Source organism: Patella vulgata, chromosome 2, assembly GCF_932274485.2.
Source record: "Patella vulgata chromosome 2, xgPatVulg1.2, whole genome shotgun sequence".
Classification (NCBI taxonomy): Eukaryota; Metazoa; Mollusca; class Gastropoda; family Patellidae; genus Patella; species Patella vulgata.
The window spans coordinates 52,372,287-52,388,320 of NC_065880.2; the positions used below are offsets into that span (position 1 = coordinate 52,372,287).

The 16,034-nt window shown below is 32.6% G+C and overlaps 1 protein-coding gene across 6 annotated transcripts in view; it reads right to left on the reverse strand.

The window, feature by feature from the left end:
- Window positions 1-740: 740 nt before the first annotated feature.
- LOC126809804 (SH2 domain-containing protein 4B) overlaps window positions 741-16,034 on the reverse strand; it is a 35,556-nt gene continuing 20,262 nt past the window's right edge. For 5 of the 6 annotated variants that reach the window (XM_050534590.2, XM_050534592.2, XM_050534593.2 and 2 more), the window contains exons 4-11: window positions 13,152-13,314; window positions 10,803-10,892; window positions 9,498-9,621; window positions 8,813-8,975; window positions 8,100-8,265; window positions 6,053-6,216; window positions 5,357-5,577; window positions 741-2,657 (exon numbers count right to left, since the gene is read on the reverse strand). In XM_050534590.2, coding sequence (XP_050390547.2) covers window positions 2,541-2,657; window positions 5,357-5,577; window positions 6,053-6,216; window positions 8,100-8,265; window positions 8,813-8,975; window positions 9,498-9,621; window positions 10,803-10,892; window positions 13,152-13,314 — 1,208 coding nt within the window. In that variant the 3' untranslated portion in view covers window positions 741-2,540. The remainder of the gene's footprint in view (window positions 2,658-5,356; window positions 5,578-6,052; window positions 6,217-8,099; window positions 8,266-8,812; window positions 8,976-9,497; window positions 9,622-10,802; window positions 10,893-13,151; window positions 13,315-16,034) is intronic. The other variant, XM_050534595.2, reaches the window with a different exon arrangement.

Below are 16,034 nucleotides of genomic sequence, written 5' to 3' on the forward strand. Positions count from 1 at the left end.
TACGTCCTGCAGTATGCTATGAGAGAAATTTTTCCCAGACAGCAATTTAAGTAAATACATAACCATGTCAAAATTACAGCCAGATTTCCGGCAGCATTCCAGTTGTTAAAAGTGCCATATTGCTGGACTAAGAAAATAAGAAATAAAACATAATGTAAAAGATTTTAATTATATTTGTTATACCACCCATTGCAGGTCAACATGACAAAATGGATGGATCAAGTTAACTGCATTCTTTCCTAATTGTCTTAAGATCCATTTAGGTGGTAGGGTATATGACTTAATGTCATCATGACAAAATCTCTACCTTTATTTACTATTTAGTGGGTCAACATGTAGGTCACGTTGGTTTGTTTATAGTAACAATGGCATAACTTCCAACACATAGTTGGCAACATGATCAGACATTATTTAAATGTGTTTTAATCTCTACATGCAATTCATCTATAGATTTAAACTGAAAAACACCACCAAAATCAATACCAACATTAAGTTTAATTAACAAAAAGAATAGCTTTTACAGAGAGTCAACAGTATTAAGATTTGCAGCATTAATTGATCTGTTGTTTCAAAGGGATTGTCTTTGTTTAAAGCTGTCTATGATAAGATTTTATTGGATTGAATAGCATGAATCAAGGAATGATTTGAAGCCTGTCAACCCACAGCTGGCAACAATTTAGTGACACGATAACTTCACAGCATTGATTTATGGATTAAAAAACAAAGAAACTCTACAAGAATTGATTTTTTCAGGTTTTATTTCAAAGATAATTTATTGAAATATATAGTTTTATTTTCTACAGAGTTTATCTGTATTATGATATAATACAAGTTTGTTCAGATCGTCAGAAGTAGATGCAATTAAAATCCATCCAAACATAATAAGTGCTCCAGAAAATTAATAAACATCCCCAAATTGATTACCACGCAAGTTAATAGAAGACAAAATATTTCATCACAGAAAACAAATATTTCATCACAGAAGACAAAATATTTCATCACATGCCTGACAACATCATTTTCAGAATATGTTATCCAACAGCTTGAATTAGTTTAACATAGTGATGTCACAAAGATGGCTACCATGCTGGATCATGAATGGGGCTACTTGGGAGAAAATTTAAGCATTCATAATTGTCCGATACACTGGGGCACTATATCATGATAATTACATCACAGTAAAAAAAAAATAATAATAATAAAAATTTCTTTAAAGCACAAAATGCCATTAAAGCACAATTATCTTATATGTACACATATATTAATTTATTTTGATTTAAAACAAATGTCACAAATTTTTATTTAAAATTCTATAAATATGACATGAAACACTATGGCAAAATGTTTGAGGAGAGATATAAATATCCATATTATGGCTAATTTATTTACAAAATATAAGCTACACAAGCGTTCTACTCATTTGTTCTCTTGCTCACTTTCTTCTTGTTATATACAGGTAATATCATTAGCTCTTGTAATTAATCAACATCCAATCAAATTGTTCCTCATATTTAGGATTTATTTGGAATTTCCGCTAAATCTAATTTAAAACAAGTCAAAATTTATATTAAGGAAATTCAATGCATATATTACATAACAGACATCCCGATTTGTAATACTGAAATTCACAGCAGCATGATAAATACAATTAATGCATTAGTTTCAGAAAAGAATGCTATTATAACAACTTATAGAACAACTTTCTAAACACATATTAAAATTAAAATTATTGCAAATATTACGGTACAAGAAAAATATATATCGATGCAGCAAATTTGGTAATTAAGAATAAAACAAAAAATGAACTTTATTAAAATCCAGAAAGTTAACGATCATGGAGAATGGGACCATTTTCATGTAACAGGCAAAAACACCTGAATGGAAAACGGGCCTTAGGATGCAAAATGAAACATTTATGTCTTATAAAATGTACAAAACTAATGGAAAATATTTAATGCTCTGAAGAATGCTGGTTATTGTAAATATGTAGTGTATAATTATAATGCTTACCCTAATTACAATGTACTACAAGATCAGAAAAAAATGACATGCACGTGTTTGTTGATCAGTTCAGATCAATTAATTGTTTGAATTTACCATCAAACAATTCACATAGAGATATCATGCATGGTATGTTAGAGTAATATATCTAAAGCATCTTAAATAACACAAATTCTATCAAATGTGTAACAAATATGAAAACTAGAACCATAATGATACACAAATATGTCATATTCACCTATGATTGATAAGCATACAATTTGATGGGTTATTTCTTATGTCAATATCACATAATCTTTACACCAGAAATCTTTAAACACATCTCTTAGTCGTAAATATTTTAAATTCAGTCAAATGAATTCTTATTGCAAATATGGTCTTAATCTTGTGTTACAAATCTATTATACTATATAAAAGTATTTTAAATCTAGACAAGAGTTGACTAAGTATAAATACTATGCAGTGTTATGCTACATGTGATTATCATGTAGATTTATTGAGCTCTGATATGATATTTGTATAATTTCAGGCTTTTCCTGCTATAATGGTGTTATTTGTATACGACTGTGAAATAGTTCAGAATGATCTGGAGGCTCTACTATCTGACCACAAGGATGTAATAATTTCTCCTCACCAATAACTGTTATAGATGTCTCCTGTAACATACAATAAATAATAAATATAATAATTCATCAACCATCTTATGGCTGAATGGTTAGCGCGTGGGCACTGCATCATAAGGTCTGTCATTGACTCAACTGGAGTGTTTTTTTGATTCCCCGGTTGTACATGACAAGGAGTAAAGTCAACTGTCCAACCTCGTGGGTTTTCTCCAGGTCCTCCAGTTTCCTCCCACTGCTAAAGGCCCCTACGCACAAGCGAGTTATTAAAATAAAATTGAACCAGATGTTAGTCCTGAAATGACCTAGTTTGTGTCAAGTGGACATATAACCCTTTATCAACCAACTTCATAGCAGCCTACCATAATTATCTCCCTTTAATCTTCGAACACCATACATGAACAAATGTCTCATTGCTGTGAATTTGAATCAAGATTTTTCTCAGATTCAGAATACATTCAGTTTTTTTTCTAGGTATTAAAATCTGAATCTGAGCCGACATACTTTGTGGATGGTTTGAAAATATTTAAGAATAGAACAAAAAGGATTCTTAACCCAATAAGAATCTATATTTAACTTTCCAGCAATAAAATACACCTTAAATTTCTATGAATTATATGGCTATGTATAACTGTTTGTTTGTGAAACAAATTTGGAGAGATTTATCCAAATTTGGATTCTTAGCAATTAAACACATTTCAAGCCCCTTTAAGAGCCCCTCTTAAACAAAACGTACCTCATTGTTATTTTTTCCATTATAAAATATAGGTACTGTTGTAGGAAAGGTGCTTTGTTTAATATACTGATGTATATGGGTGACAACGAGAAATAGGCTAAGTAGGTATTTTGCAAGATTCATGTTTCTTAGACTAACTCACAAGACATTTTCTGCCACCATCAATTGCTGAAAGTAGGGTACTATCGTCCAGTTATCTTGTACACGGATTAGTCCAATTAAAGAGAATAATGTGTGACGTAAAGCTGTGCCCATACGAAACACTTACCCAAAGATAGGTTACAAGGCAACAAAACATATGCCCACAGCAGCAAAATCGTCCGAGTGGTCAACAAGGGCTGTCGCATATTTATTCCTTTGTAGGTAATTGGGGGCCTTTAATTTTTGTCGTTTGCGGGTTCACAAGGTTCTACAAATTGAAACAAGGGCCTCAATTCTGGTAGTAGTTTACAGAAATTGTTGAAATTTGACAGATTTTTCCGTTTTACTAATTTAAATAATGCATATAAATTTCACACAGATCGGATGATCACTTTTGTCATTCAAACGTTCACAAGGATCACAAAGTAAAACAAGGCCCATAGCTCTAAAAATAATTGACGGAAATTGCTGAAATTCAATAGACCTCTGTTTCACAAATTTAAATGATGCATATAAATTTCATACATATAAATTTCATCAATCGAGCACTAACAAGGTTGAACAAAGTGAAACAAGGGCCATAACTCTAGAAGTAATTATTGTAAATTGCTTAAATTCAATAGGATTCTTCTCTTTACTAATTTAAATGACGCATATAAATTTCATATATATCAGCAGATAACTTTTGATGTTAGAGCGTTCCCAAGGTGCAACAAAGTGAAATTGCTGAAATTCAATAGGCTTCTTTGTTTCACTAATTTAAATCATGCATATAATTTTCACAAAAATCAGGTGATAACTTTTGGCATTATAGCGTTCACAAGGTTCAATAAAGTGAAACAAGGGCCATAACTCTAGAAGTAATTATTGTAAATTGCTTAAATTCAATAGGATTTTTCTCTTTACTAATTTAAATGACGCATATAAATTTCATATATATCAGCAGATAACTTTTGATGTTAGAGAGTTCCCAAGGTGCAACAAAGTGAAATTGCTGAAATTCAATAGGCTTCTTCGTTTCACTAATTTAAATTATGCATATAATTTTCACAAAAATCAGGTGATAACTTTTGGCATTAGAGCGTTCACAAGGTTCAATAAAGTGAAACAAGGGCCATAACTCTAGACATAATAAAAGGAAATTGCTGAAATTCAATAGGCTTCTTAGTTTCACTAATTTAAATAATGCATATAAATTTCAGAAAGATAGGATGATAACCTTTGGTATTAGAGCGTTCACAAGGTTAAACAAAGTGAAACAAGGGCCATAACTCTAGAAGTAATAAACAGAAATTGCTGAAATAGGCTTCTTCGTTTCCCTAATTTAAATATTGCATATAAATTTCACAAAGATCAAATGTTAACTTTTGGCATTAGAGAGTTCACAAGATTCAACAAAGTGAAACAAGGGCCATAACTCTAGACGTAATAAAGGGAAATTATTGAAATTAAATAGGTTTCTTCATATCACGGGGGTGACTGCAATAGAAATGTGGACGTATAAAAACACAGTGTTCCAAAGTCAACTAATCATTGGAAATAGTTTTATACACAACGTGGAAGTCAAAGTTAGTTCCTAACTGATCGTAGTGTCACAGACTGTTTTATAGTGCAGTGACGAATGATAGTCACATCTAGCCCGTAGTGTCACACAGCATTATTACCAAAGTACTATTCTGCTTATTATCATTGCTTTATGGCTTCATATTATAGTTTAAATACTGATGATTTTATCTGTGTACTTTATTAGAATTGTTTGTTGTATACTAGTTTCAGGGTATAAAACTTCAATTATATGAAGATCAATACATTATACAACAATATAAACAAAATACAGTTTATCTTATTAAAGACTTACTTTATGAAATTTGACTAAATCGGATAATGTTTCATGTTGAACTTGATTAGCACCAAAAAACTGATATCCATCCTCTGATGTATCTATTAAAAAATGTTTTAATCTGTCTTGAGCTTTATAAGATATAGTATAACCCCACACACGTTCACTGACTCGTACAATAAAAGATCCCACAGCTTTCTTCTCTAATAATCTTTCTGCATCAGTTCTACTTATAATACCTGAAATATTTATTTTATTAACAAACCAACAGTGAGGCTGATTTCCCCCGCCGATATCCCAAAATAAATAGATGACACATATTAATTAATAGTACATTTATTTTTTTCAAAAGTATCAAGCAATCAAACTGATTATCAACTATTCACTAAGTTTGATCACATAGAACCAAAGTTATCTTGTCCCAAAGCATCGACCAATCGAATTGCTTAGCTCTGCTTAGCTTTAGCTCGAAATGTTAATCATTGAACTCAGTCAAGACATTCACCTAATGAACATCTACACCAAGTTTAAACAGTCTACCTCAGAAGCAGATTTATTATGTTTCAAAAGGTTTGGAAGACAGATCCTCTTTAATATTCCTGTCATCTCCAAAAAGGTCCAGACTTTTCATTTCAAAACTAAATACAATTTGATAGATCAATTCTAAATTTAGATGTCAAGTAAGGATAATGCTCCATATAATACTATACTAACCATGAAACCATTCTGCTACATTACCAGTATCTGGATCAATACCAGCACCTTTAGGTTTTTCTTCACTTACAAACCATTCTACAACTGATTGACGATCTGGTGGCAGTGGCTCCGTTCTGTGCTTACTTTTTCTAATAACATTTTTATCTTTTAAAACATTTCTTCTGTAAAACAAACATGTACTATTATTACCTTCTAGATTACAAATATAATTGAATTTTAATTATATTTTCCAGTGTATCATTGTAATATTACTAATATAGAACCCTAAACTTTACCAAATACATTTTACAAAAAAAAAGTATGGCACATATTTTCTTTTAGACAAGAACAGTGTCATGAAAATGGTGGATTTGCGACAGAAATGTGCTCATGTAAATTTAGCTGTAACTTAAACACGAATATGGACTTGACTACAATAGTCGACACTTCTATGGTTACATGTGTAATTCTCACTGCCAAGAGATATTCACATGCACTACCAATTTCTACGCAGGACATACATATTTTATTCCATTGGAATGACTAAACACAATTTCCTTGTCAGCCATGGAGGTGTCACACTAGACAAGTTTGAGGTCCTAGTTAATAGTTCAACCCAGTGATGTGATTTTGCCCGTATATTCCGGACTTGTCCGAATCTTTTTTCCAAACGCCCAAAATTGTCCGACCGGGAATATGCCCAATCGGACACCAAGACATGGTGAATAATATTCAAAATTCCGAAATTAATATAGTTTACTGAGTGTATAACTACCACTCAACCCGATTATCGTCGATAATACGCTGGGTTTATTAGGTAATTAAGTGATCAACGTATTTATCGTGTTATACCGTCTATAGTATAAACCTACCTTGATTTAACTACTTAATCTGCCTTGATTGACTGACTTAATCCTTTGTCGGACAATTCATCAATCTAATCTTAAACAGAAGTCATTTCTTTCCTTTTGTCGGACTATTCATCAATTCAATAAGAATGATTATAATTTTAATCCACCTGTTTACCTCGTGGTTTCTCATTTGTCGGGCATCTTAATCGCATTGATGTGAGCCGACATCATCTATGATAAACTAATCATAGATGTCACATATCGTAAGAGTAAATAACACCCTAAATCAATGGACAGTCATTTTGTCTACGATATCTTTTACGTCTTTTAAGAATCCATATAGAAATTCTCATCCACAGTGGCACTTTCCCTTGATCTCGAGCACGGCACGAATATTGCTTAACATATTATTAGGCAGTGCTTACTATGAAGCCGTGTGATGTGTCACGTAGGCTATTAGTCTCTATTATCCAGAAAAATATTCTACGAATATGTTGAAGACTAGGAGTTTCTGGGTGACCGAGACTAGTACGCACCCAGCAAAATAACAAAAAGGGGAGGAGCTACCAATAGCTATTTGAGCAGAAATTCTAACGTATTTGCAGGCGGGAATTAAGAAGCATGTCAATCATTCTGCTGTGTTGCCTATGATGCCTGTCACTCTGTCGTGACTATGAAAGAGTGTTATTCGCTGAAGTTAGCTATGCCTGTTTACAAGTGATTTAACTATTTCGGAAGTTCTGCATTCATTTGCTGCCGTATAAACGAAGACACGTAATTCTAAAGGAATATTATGGTTGTGAATTTGATGCCGAAGCAGGATCGACAAGCTTTCATTCAACATATTACGAAAATGCTTAATTTTGTAGGACATTTACTGACATAAATGTGAATGCCGTACGTGAATTAAGTGTGAAAAATAGCGAGGTCACCTATTTTTATTACGTACGGGATTTGAATATTTTGTTGACATGTGGTTTTTAATTGTGGTATGAATTGAATACTGTACGGGAATTAAATATGAAAAATAGCGAGGTTCACCTATTTTTATTACGTACGGGATTTGAATATTTTGACATGTGACTTTTAATTCGTCTGCTTAAATAACGATAAGAGTTATGCCCCTTTATTTTCGGTAAAATGTCCGACAAGAAAAATTTTGAAATCCCATCACTGGTTCAACCCCTTAAAACAGGAGACTAATTGATACATACTTTGGTGGAAGTGGAGGTTTTACGTCTGGAGGTAGTCTACCTGCCACCTTGAATGCATTGGTAGCATGTATTTTATTATTAACACGTTTTAACGATTCTATACACTCTTTTCTAGCTTGTCTAGCCATCTCTCTTCTTTTTTGTTCAGCTTCTTTAGCTTTCTTTTCTGTACAAATAAAGGTAGATTAACAATAACTATGTGTAGTTTAATGGTCGAGTGCGAGACATTAAGTAATATATTGATATTGGACGAGTGCGATAGCATGAGTGCAATATCTGTATATTAGGCAATATGATCAAATGTGCTCTATCGCAAAACGCCACTCAAGGTTGAACTTCATGGGGTGGCAGGTTGCAAACTTCTTAAATAGGTCCAAACTGAGCCACTTCTCTCAGATCCATTTTACATGTAAGTTACATGATGTAACTCTGCCGATTGCCAATAATCCCTAGGCCACCCTCTAATCAAAAGTAAACATATGAAACATCAAGCAGGGTATGCTTTATTGATGTTTGTGCTGCAAATAGTTTCTCTTAAACTCAAATATTATACATTTACTGGTAGCTTCTGAAAAACAAGCTCAGCTCTAATAGGTGATAGAGGACTGTACTACATTCAACAACCAATATAATATAAATCCAAGGACATCAAGCAGACATGAGGGGCATGATATACGTTTAATCTGATATCTAAATTGAATATATGAGCTAACCTTGTTCTTTCCATGATTTTTCTACTTCTTTGTTACTCTCTATAGCCATTCTCTCAAACATCTCTCGATTTTCTTTCCACTTGGAATAAATTTCTGTACTTCTTCTATTTTTGTATGTATCAGCCCTTTCCACAGATTTTTTGCGATTTCTTTCTTGAATATCCTGTTGAAAATATTTTATTTTAAATTAGTTCATGTAAAGAATTTAAAATATAGTTTAGCAAGCAAGGTAACATGGCCACACAAAAAGCTTTGTCATCATGAGGATGGTATGGTGGCAATAAGAGAGAGAGAAAGAAATGGGGTTTAACGTCCACTAGACACAAACTAGGTCATTTCGGCACTAACATACTGTTCAATTTTATTTCAAAGTTTGCTTGTGCGTAGGGGTCTTTAGCAGTGGAAGGAAACCGGAGGACCCAGAGAAAATCCACGAGGTTGGACAGGCAACCCTACTCCTTGTCAGGTACAACCGGTGAATCGAAACCACGCCAGTTGACTCAGTAATAGATCTTATGATACAACGTACACGCACTAACCATTCGGCCATCTAACCCTCCAGGTGGCAGTAAGACTGGCAGTGTTTTGGACAAATTAATGTCCAATCAACAATATTGACATGATAATTAGTGACAAATGATAAGATAGATTCATAGTTCTAAACAAAACATTATCCAATTCTTACTTGTAATTGTTGTAATTTCTTTTTTTCTTCCTCTTCAGTTTTTTTCTTCTCTTTTTCTAATCTTTCAGCCTCTAATCTCGCTTCTTTTAATGTTTGGTACAATTCAGCCTCCTCTCTTTTACGCCTGTTAAATGTAAACGTATGTATCAACAGCGTATTTGTAAATTAACAAATAAATTTTTTTATAATACTTACACCAATAAATGGATTATATCATTTTATTTCATTTCCAAATGATATCCTGACAGCAATTTCATAATAAAACTAAAAAAAATCTGGGATATTATTGCTAAAGTAACTTATTCCACCTAAATCCCAGAAAACAGGAAGTTTAGATCTGAAAATCATAAGTATATACAAAAATTTCTGTAGTAAAATGTAATGTATTTGTCAATATGCAAAACATCTTAAATGATCCTGAGAACTCTTTATTTAGAGTTAAACAAAAATGAAATGAAATGGGGTTTAACATCCTCCAGTTCTGCACCGACAGGGCTAATGAAGATGAGAATACGCCATACAGTGTACTATGACGGAAATTTTGCGCAGACAGTGGTTCTATGGCCTACTGTTATCTCTAATTCCAACCGCCAAGAATTCTTTTACGTGCATGCCAATGTATTCACGGGACCTTGGTTTTGCGTCTCATCCAAACGGCTATACATTTTTCTTGTCTGGCCCTCTGTCCTGCACCACTGACAAGTGGGAACCACGCTAGAAAATCCAGATGAACTTTCTCGGCCAACACTGGGATCAAACACAGGACCTCTAGGGTAGCGAGCCAACATCTTACTCACTGAACCACCACGATCCCGATAGTTAAATAGAGAGAAATTAATCTTACTTTATCAAGTAGATAATATTAGATTTTTTGAGCTGTAATTAAGGACATGCTCATGTTGTAATACTATTAATTTCATTATGTTAGTAACACTAGTGGGGAGACACAAAACCAATCATATAATCAGTGTTTATTAGACATGCTAATCATGCAAACACACATTTAATCAAAAACATCCTTATTATGCTGTAATCTGAGACATAATATTATAATATGCCTCTGGCTCTCTAATACTTGCCTTTCTGTCAGGTCGCTAAGTGAAAACAAATTAACATTTATTTTTTTTAATCAACTGGAATAAAACTCAAAAAAGGAAAGGTTTTGAAGACATGCAAATGATACTACTAAAATAAAAGCTCTACAACGCAAACAAAATTAAAAATCTAGCGGTACATATTGGCCTAAAATTGTATGAACGAGAAAATATTTTCCCTCCTGATTGAAACTAAAGTTTATCTACTGACCGTATTTCAGCTTCTTTTTCAGCTTTATGTTTTTCCAATCGCCTCTTTTCTTCTTCATATTGTCTCCTTAATTCTAACTCTTCTTTTTTCCTGCAACCATGCATTGGTACATGCAAGCAAGTTGTATAAGCTTTTTAACATGCAGTATGAAGATCACTAAGTCTATATTAGCCATATAAAGGGTCCACTAAATGTACTGTTATCACTATGATTTAATAAGATATAATAATTTGCACAAAATCTCCAATACACAAAATGGCCATTTTTTAAAATGCTTACACAAAGCTCTCAATTTGTAATAAATTTTGTCCAAATGCATGTTTTAATGGTTCAATGATAACATTCTGAGAATGATCAAAGAATTATTGTTTAGCAACCTGGGGTCTGTTTCACAAAATTTTAACTTAGATAAAATCCAAATTTTAGTAATTTGATTGGATAATATTAGATTGATTTTAGTGCTTAGCCAATCAAAATTGAAGTATCTACTAAAATTTGGATTTTATCTTTCATTAAGATTTCGAGAAACAGGGTCCAGCTTTCCTTAATTCAATCTCATGCAAATTAATCTGCAGACTGTCATGTGCACTATAATAAATAAATTTGTCTTGAAAAATGTTCAAACCCACATTGTGTTTTAAGTGTTCAATGAAATAAAATAATATTATGGAAATCTATTTTAATTTCTTTGAAAACACTCATACCCTAGCATTTTAGCTACTGAATTGACCTTTCAATACTAGGCAAAGATTCTCAGTGTTGTTTCAAAAAATGCTTTGATGCGACTGACTGGATACCACATGGGTATCTAGCACAGGGGTCTTATGTTGTAAAAGTGTGTATACGTATAAATTCTATTGAGTTGTATAGTATAAAATGTTTGAAATGTGTGTTCGGACAGAGAACAGATTCTTAGAAGTTTCAGCAATATTCTTATATAATTTTATCATCTTTTTTCACAGAAAGTACAAAAATATGTGACTGATTGATTGGTTTTAGGGGAGTTTTATTAAGAAATGCCCTGCAAGAGACATTAATGCATAAGTCTTTTCAGTCAATTTTTAGTCTTACACTTTATGGCTTTAGCCTTAGGTAAAAAAAACTTACTAATTACATTTAGAGATATGAACTGAATAACTCTCTACACTAACTGAATATTTGTCTCAAAAAACTACACAATAACTGTTATATTTATAGTCTAACACTTAAATACAATCTTCATTGACATACAATTGTCTATACCAATCTTATATAGATGTAGACCATATTTTTTTTTCATCATGTAAACTATCAAGGTTTGATAATGTCAGGATCATACTTTTGTTAGTATATTTGTTAAAGAGGCAAACTTACTTTGTCAACTGTTACCGACACAAGGTAAACTAATATTTATTTTGATTTGACTATCCATATTAGATTAAGAGATAATAAATAAATTCTATCTTGAGTCAAAATAATTTGAAATTCATGATATGACTAGAATGTGTTATAGCATCCTATTTTTTCTAGTTACAATTATATGCCACACAGAAAGTAACTTATTATATGGGTTGTGAAGTTTATATCTAAGGTGATATTAAATGTTTATACAAGATTGTTCATAAAATGGATAACTTGATAATATGCCCCATTTACTGAGAAATTATTTTTTTTTACAAGGAGCAATAGAGCAACAAATATCTTGGGAACCATTGGTTACTTGATGTACCACACCTTAAATGCAGTAGCCTAAGCCCCTGATGTCTTGGTAAAAGTAATTTTGCCTCTTTGAAAGATTATTAAAATCTATTTACATCATCTACACTTGAATTATATAAATATAGTAGATACCAAGTCAATGGCTTGTATTTTTTTACCCACATAGAAACCAAAATTTGTTTATAAAAAGCCAACCAGATTCTATAATTCTCTAGTTTTTGTTAGGAAAGGCAGAGTGGCATGGTGCTTTTTTTGTTAGATATATTCCTGTGTTGTTGATGTTTAATTACAATATTAGACAAAATAATCTTATCGATTTCTAAACTTAAGATTCCTCAAAATGTCATAGTGATATGGTTAGTGACCACAAACCACACACAAAAAGAAAAATTTCCCGCAAAAAGTCAAATCCAATCCATTAGAAAGAAACCATGAATTCAGAATAAAGAAAAATAAAAACTAAATACCAGTAGAGTGATTTCCCACACCTGAGGGTAAAAGGTTATTAGAATGAATTAGGCTTTACAAATAAACTGATATTTTGATTAATGGGACAGGTAATTGGCAAGCATCTCATGCATCTAAAATTAGGTTCAATTGATGATACATACACAAGTTGATCATATAGGTAATAATAGTAGGAATATATACCGTAATTCTTCTGCTTCTTTGTCTGCCTGTTGTACAGCTTTTTCTTGAGCTTCTTTCTGTAAAATATGCTCTATAGACTGGTCGTTTGGATGTTCACCCATGACCCATACCCATTCCCTGTTATCTTTACCAGTTAAAAATTTGACTGTTTTAACAGCTTTACCTATAAAATACATAAGTATAAATAAAGGCAAAAACAAAATCATGTCCATCAATACAAAGTCAGAGATTAATGTAATAGTATGTACATGTAGTACCCTGTGTTACGTTGACATATTCAAGCATAAAAGTAGTATCAGGTTTTGCTGGAACTCTAATTTCTCTAATATTCAGATGAAACAATATTATCATCAAAAATTAAACTTGCATTTAAAATGAAATGTAACCATGGTTAACATCCTACTGTTGGGCACCAATCAGGCTACTAAAGACAAGTGGATTAAAAAAAATAAAGGCACTCATGTTTTATTGGTAAATTTAAAACCAATTTAAATAAGCCAGAAAATATGTAGAACTTAAAGTGTGTACATAATTATGTCAGGTGACCATATTGAAACCTGATGTATAAATGACAATCTTGTCATTGTGGTAACATTTTAGCTTTATAAATCTACAATTGCATTTACATAATGTATTAATCAATTGCTACAAACAATCTGAATGATAGTATCTATTTATTCCACGTTTCTTTTATTTATCATTTATCCTCAAAAACTAAATATAAAAATTAGGTCAATTGACAATTCACAAAATGTACCCAGGAGGGCTGTATATTTCAAAATTGACCTTTAATGTCAGCTATGATGAAATGAAAGAATATGACAGTTGGAAGTAAACCTGTTTTAGTTAGTATAAAGTAGAATGAGATATTGATGTGACAGTGTAAGTCTATGTCTCTGCATGTATAGAAATACTGGATTTAACCTTTCCATCGACCTTGTCAAAAGTATCAATTAACCTATCCTGTTATTGTAGGTCTTTTTTTTTCTGGCTTCAAAATGAAATGTTCTATCAGTTATTATTTAGACAATTATTAACATGACAAGCCCATAATCAACAGAGACTGCCGATTGAAGGACTGGAAATCAAGACTTTGCTTATTATCATGACAGTGGTATAGGGGCCTACTTGACAATTGCGACTATAAATTCTGTCAGTTATTTCTTATCCAAGATTCACACATTCATAGCTTTGCTAAGAATAAAGTAATTTGACTGGAATTTTCAATATTCATTTTTCTTTATCTATTTTTGAACTATTGTATCAAGAGCAGTCAGCTCTTTATCTAAATCTTAAATAATGCATCTTTGTAAGTTCGGTTAAAACAGTCTGATGTTCAAACAGACTCTGAACTACAAATGAATTCAACTGATTGTATCCAAAGGTACTCAATAATGACAATTCTTTTTGTTTATTTTCCTAAAATCCGACTAGGCCTACACTCAATTTCTAATAAATTCTAATCTTGATAAGAAAAAATCTTGGATCATAGCCTTTGAAGTTATTAAATACCAAATATATGAAAGATAGGCTGCCAGTCATCAAAACATACGCCCACAGCAGCTAAGTCGTTCGGGCAGTCTGTAATGAGAACATTTGCAACACATGAAAATCTGATTACGAGTAATAACCCAAGAAGTAATTATCAGAAAACATTAGAATCTGTTTCGATTGTTTGTCTCATGACCTTAAACAATTTATATTAACTTTGACTTTAGTCTCTAGAATGAATGAATGAATGAAGTTTTGGCCTCTAGAGCGTCCACAAGATTTATCAAAGTGATTAAGGGCTTTAACTCTAGCAGTAATTATCGGAAATCGTTGAAAATGAATAGGATTCTTTGTCTCATGACCTTAAATGTATAAATTTAAGGTAAATCAGATATTAACTTTAACCTATAAAGCGTCAACAAGATATTTCAAAGAGATCAAAGGCCATAACTCTGGCAGTAATTACCGAAAATCACCGCAATTAAACACTGTGTATAAATTTAACGTCGAATATTAACTGTAGCCTCTAGAGGATCAACAAGATATTTCAAGGAGATCAAGGGCCATAACGCTGGCAGTAACTATCGGAAAACGCTAAAAATGACCTTCGGTTACAGTTTTTTCACGACTAGTGGTCGGAACTAGAAACCGAAAGCGGATGGTTCGGATCATCGTCTGTTCAAATAGTAAGTTCAGGGGGACTGCACCACACATAATTTACACAAAAACAAATATATGGACATGACATATACTCTTCAAAAAAATTAGGGGATAATGAAATGCAAATACCTATGCAGGTTGTGATATGATAAATAGTCATGGACACTTGACATGCTTTGAGAGTATGTTCACAGATGAAGAACTTATTGCCCCAACAGAACAACTGACACGCAATAGCGTCATACACGTGGGAGGGGTTCATTGTCAAATTTGACACTTCAAGGATAGGTTGATGAAAACTGCCGCTTGCTGGTTTATCCTATCCGTGTTTGCTTTCCTATCGGTTCTTGTATAAGATTTACTATTTATCGTATCTTTGATTTAGTGTTTGATTTGATCGGGAGATGTGTTCGGCGACGTCAACGTCAAATGTCAACACTGCAAGAATTGGCCGTGGCACTGCAACAGGAGTGGGTCAGATTGCCCCAAATCGTGATTGGACGGTTTATTAGGAGCATGCCACGACGAATTGCTGAATATCTGAGGATTGGTGGAGCAATTACTCATTATTAAGACAAAAATCAAAAACGTCCATTTTCACTTTTGACAGTGTATCTCTTTGCGAGTGAAATGGGGTCGTCAGATAAGCCGCCCATATGAACTGTTTATGTTTATGTTCATGTGTAGGCAATTGGCCTGTTAGTAACATACACTGGTCACCTCTAATAAAAA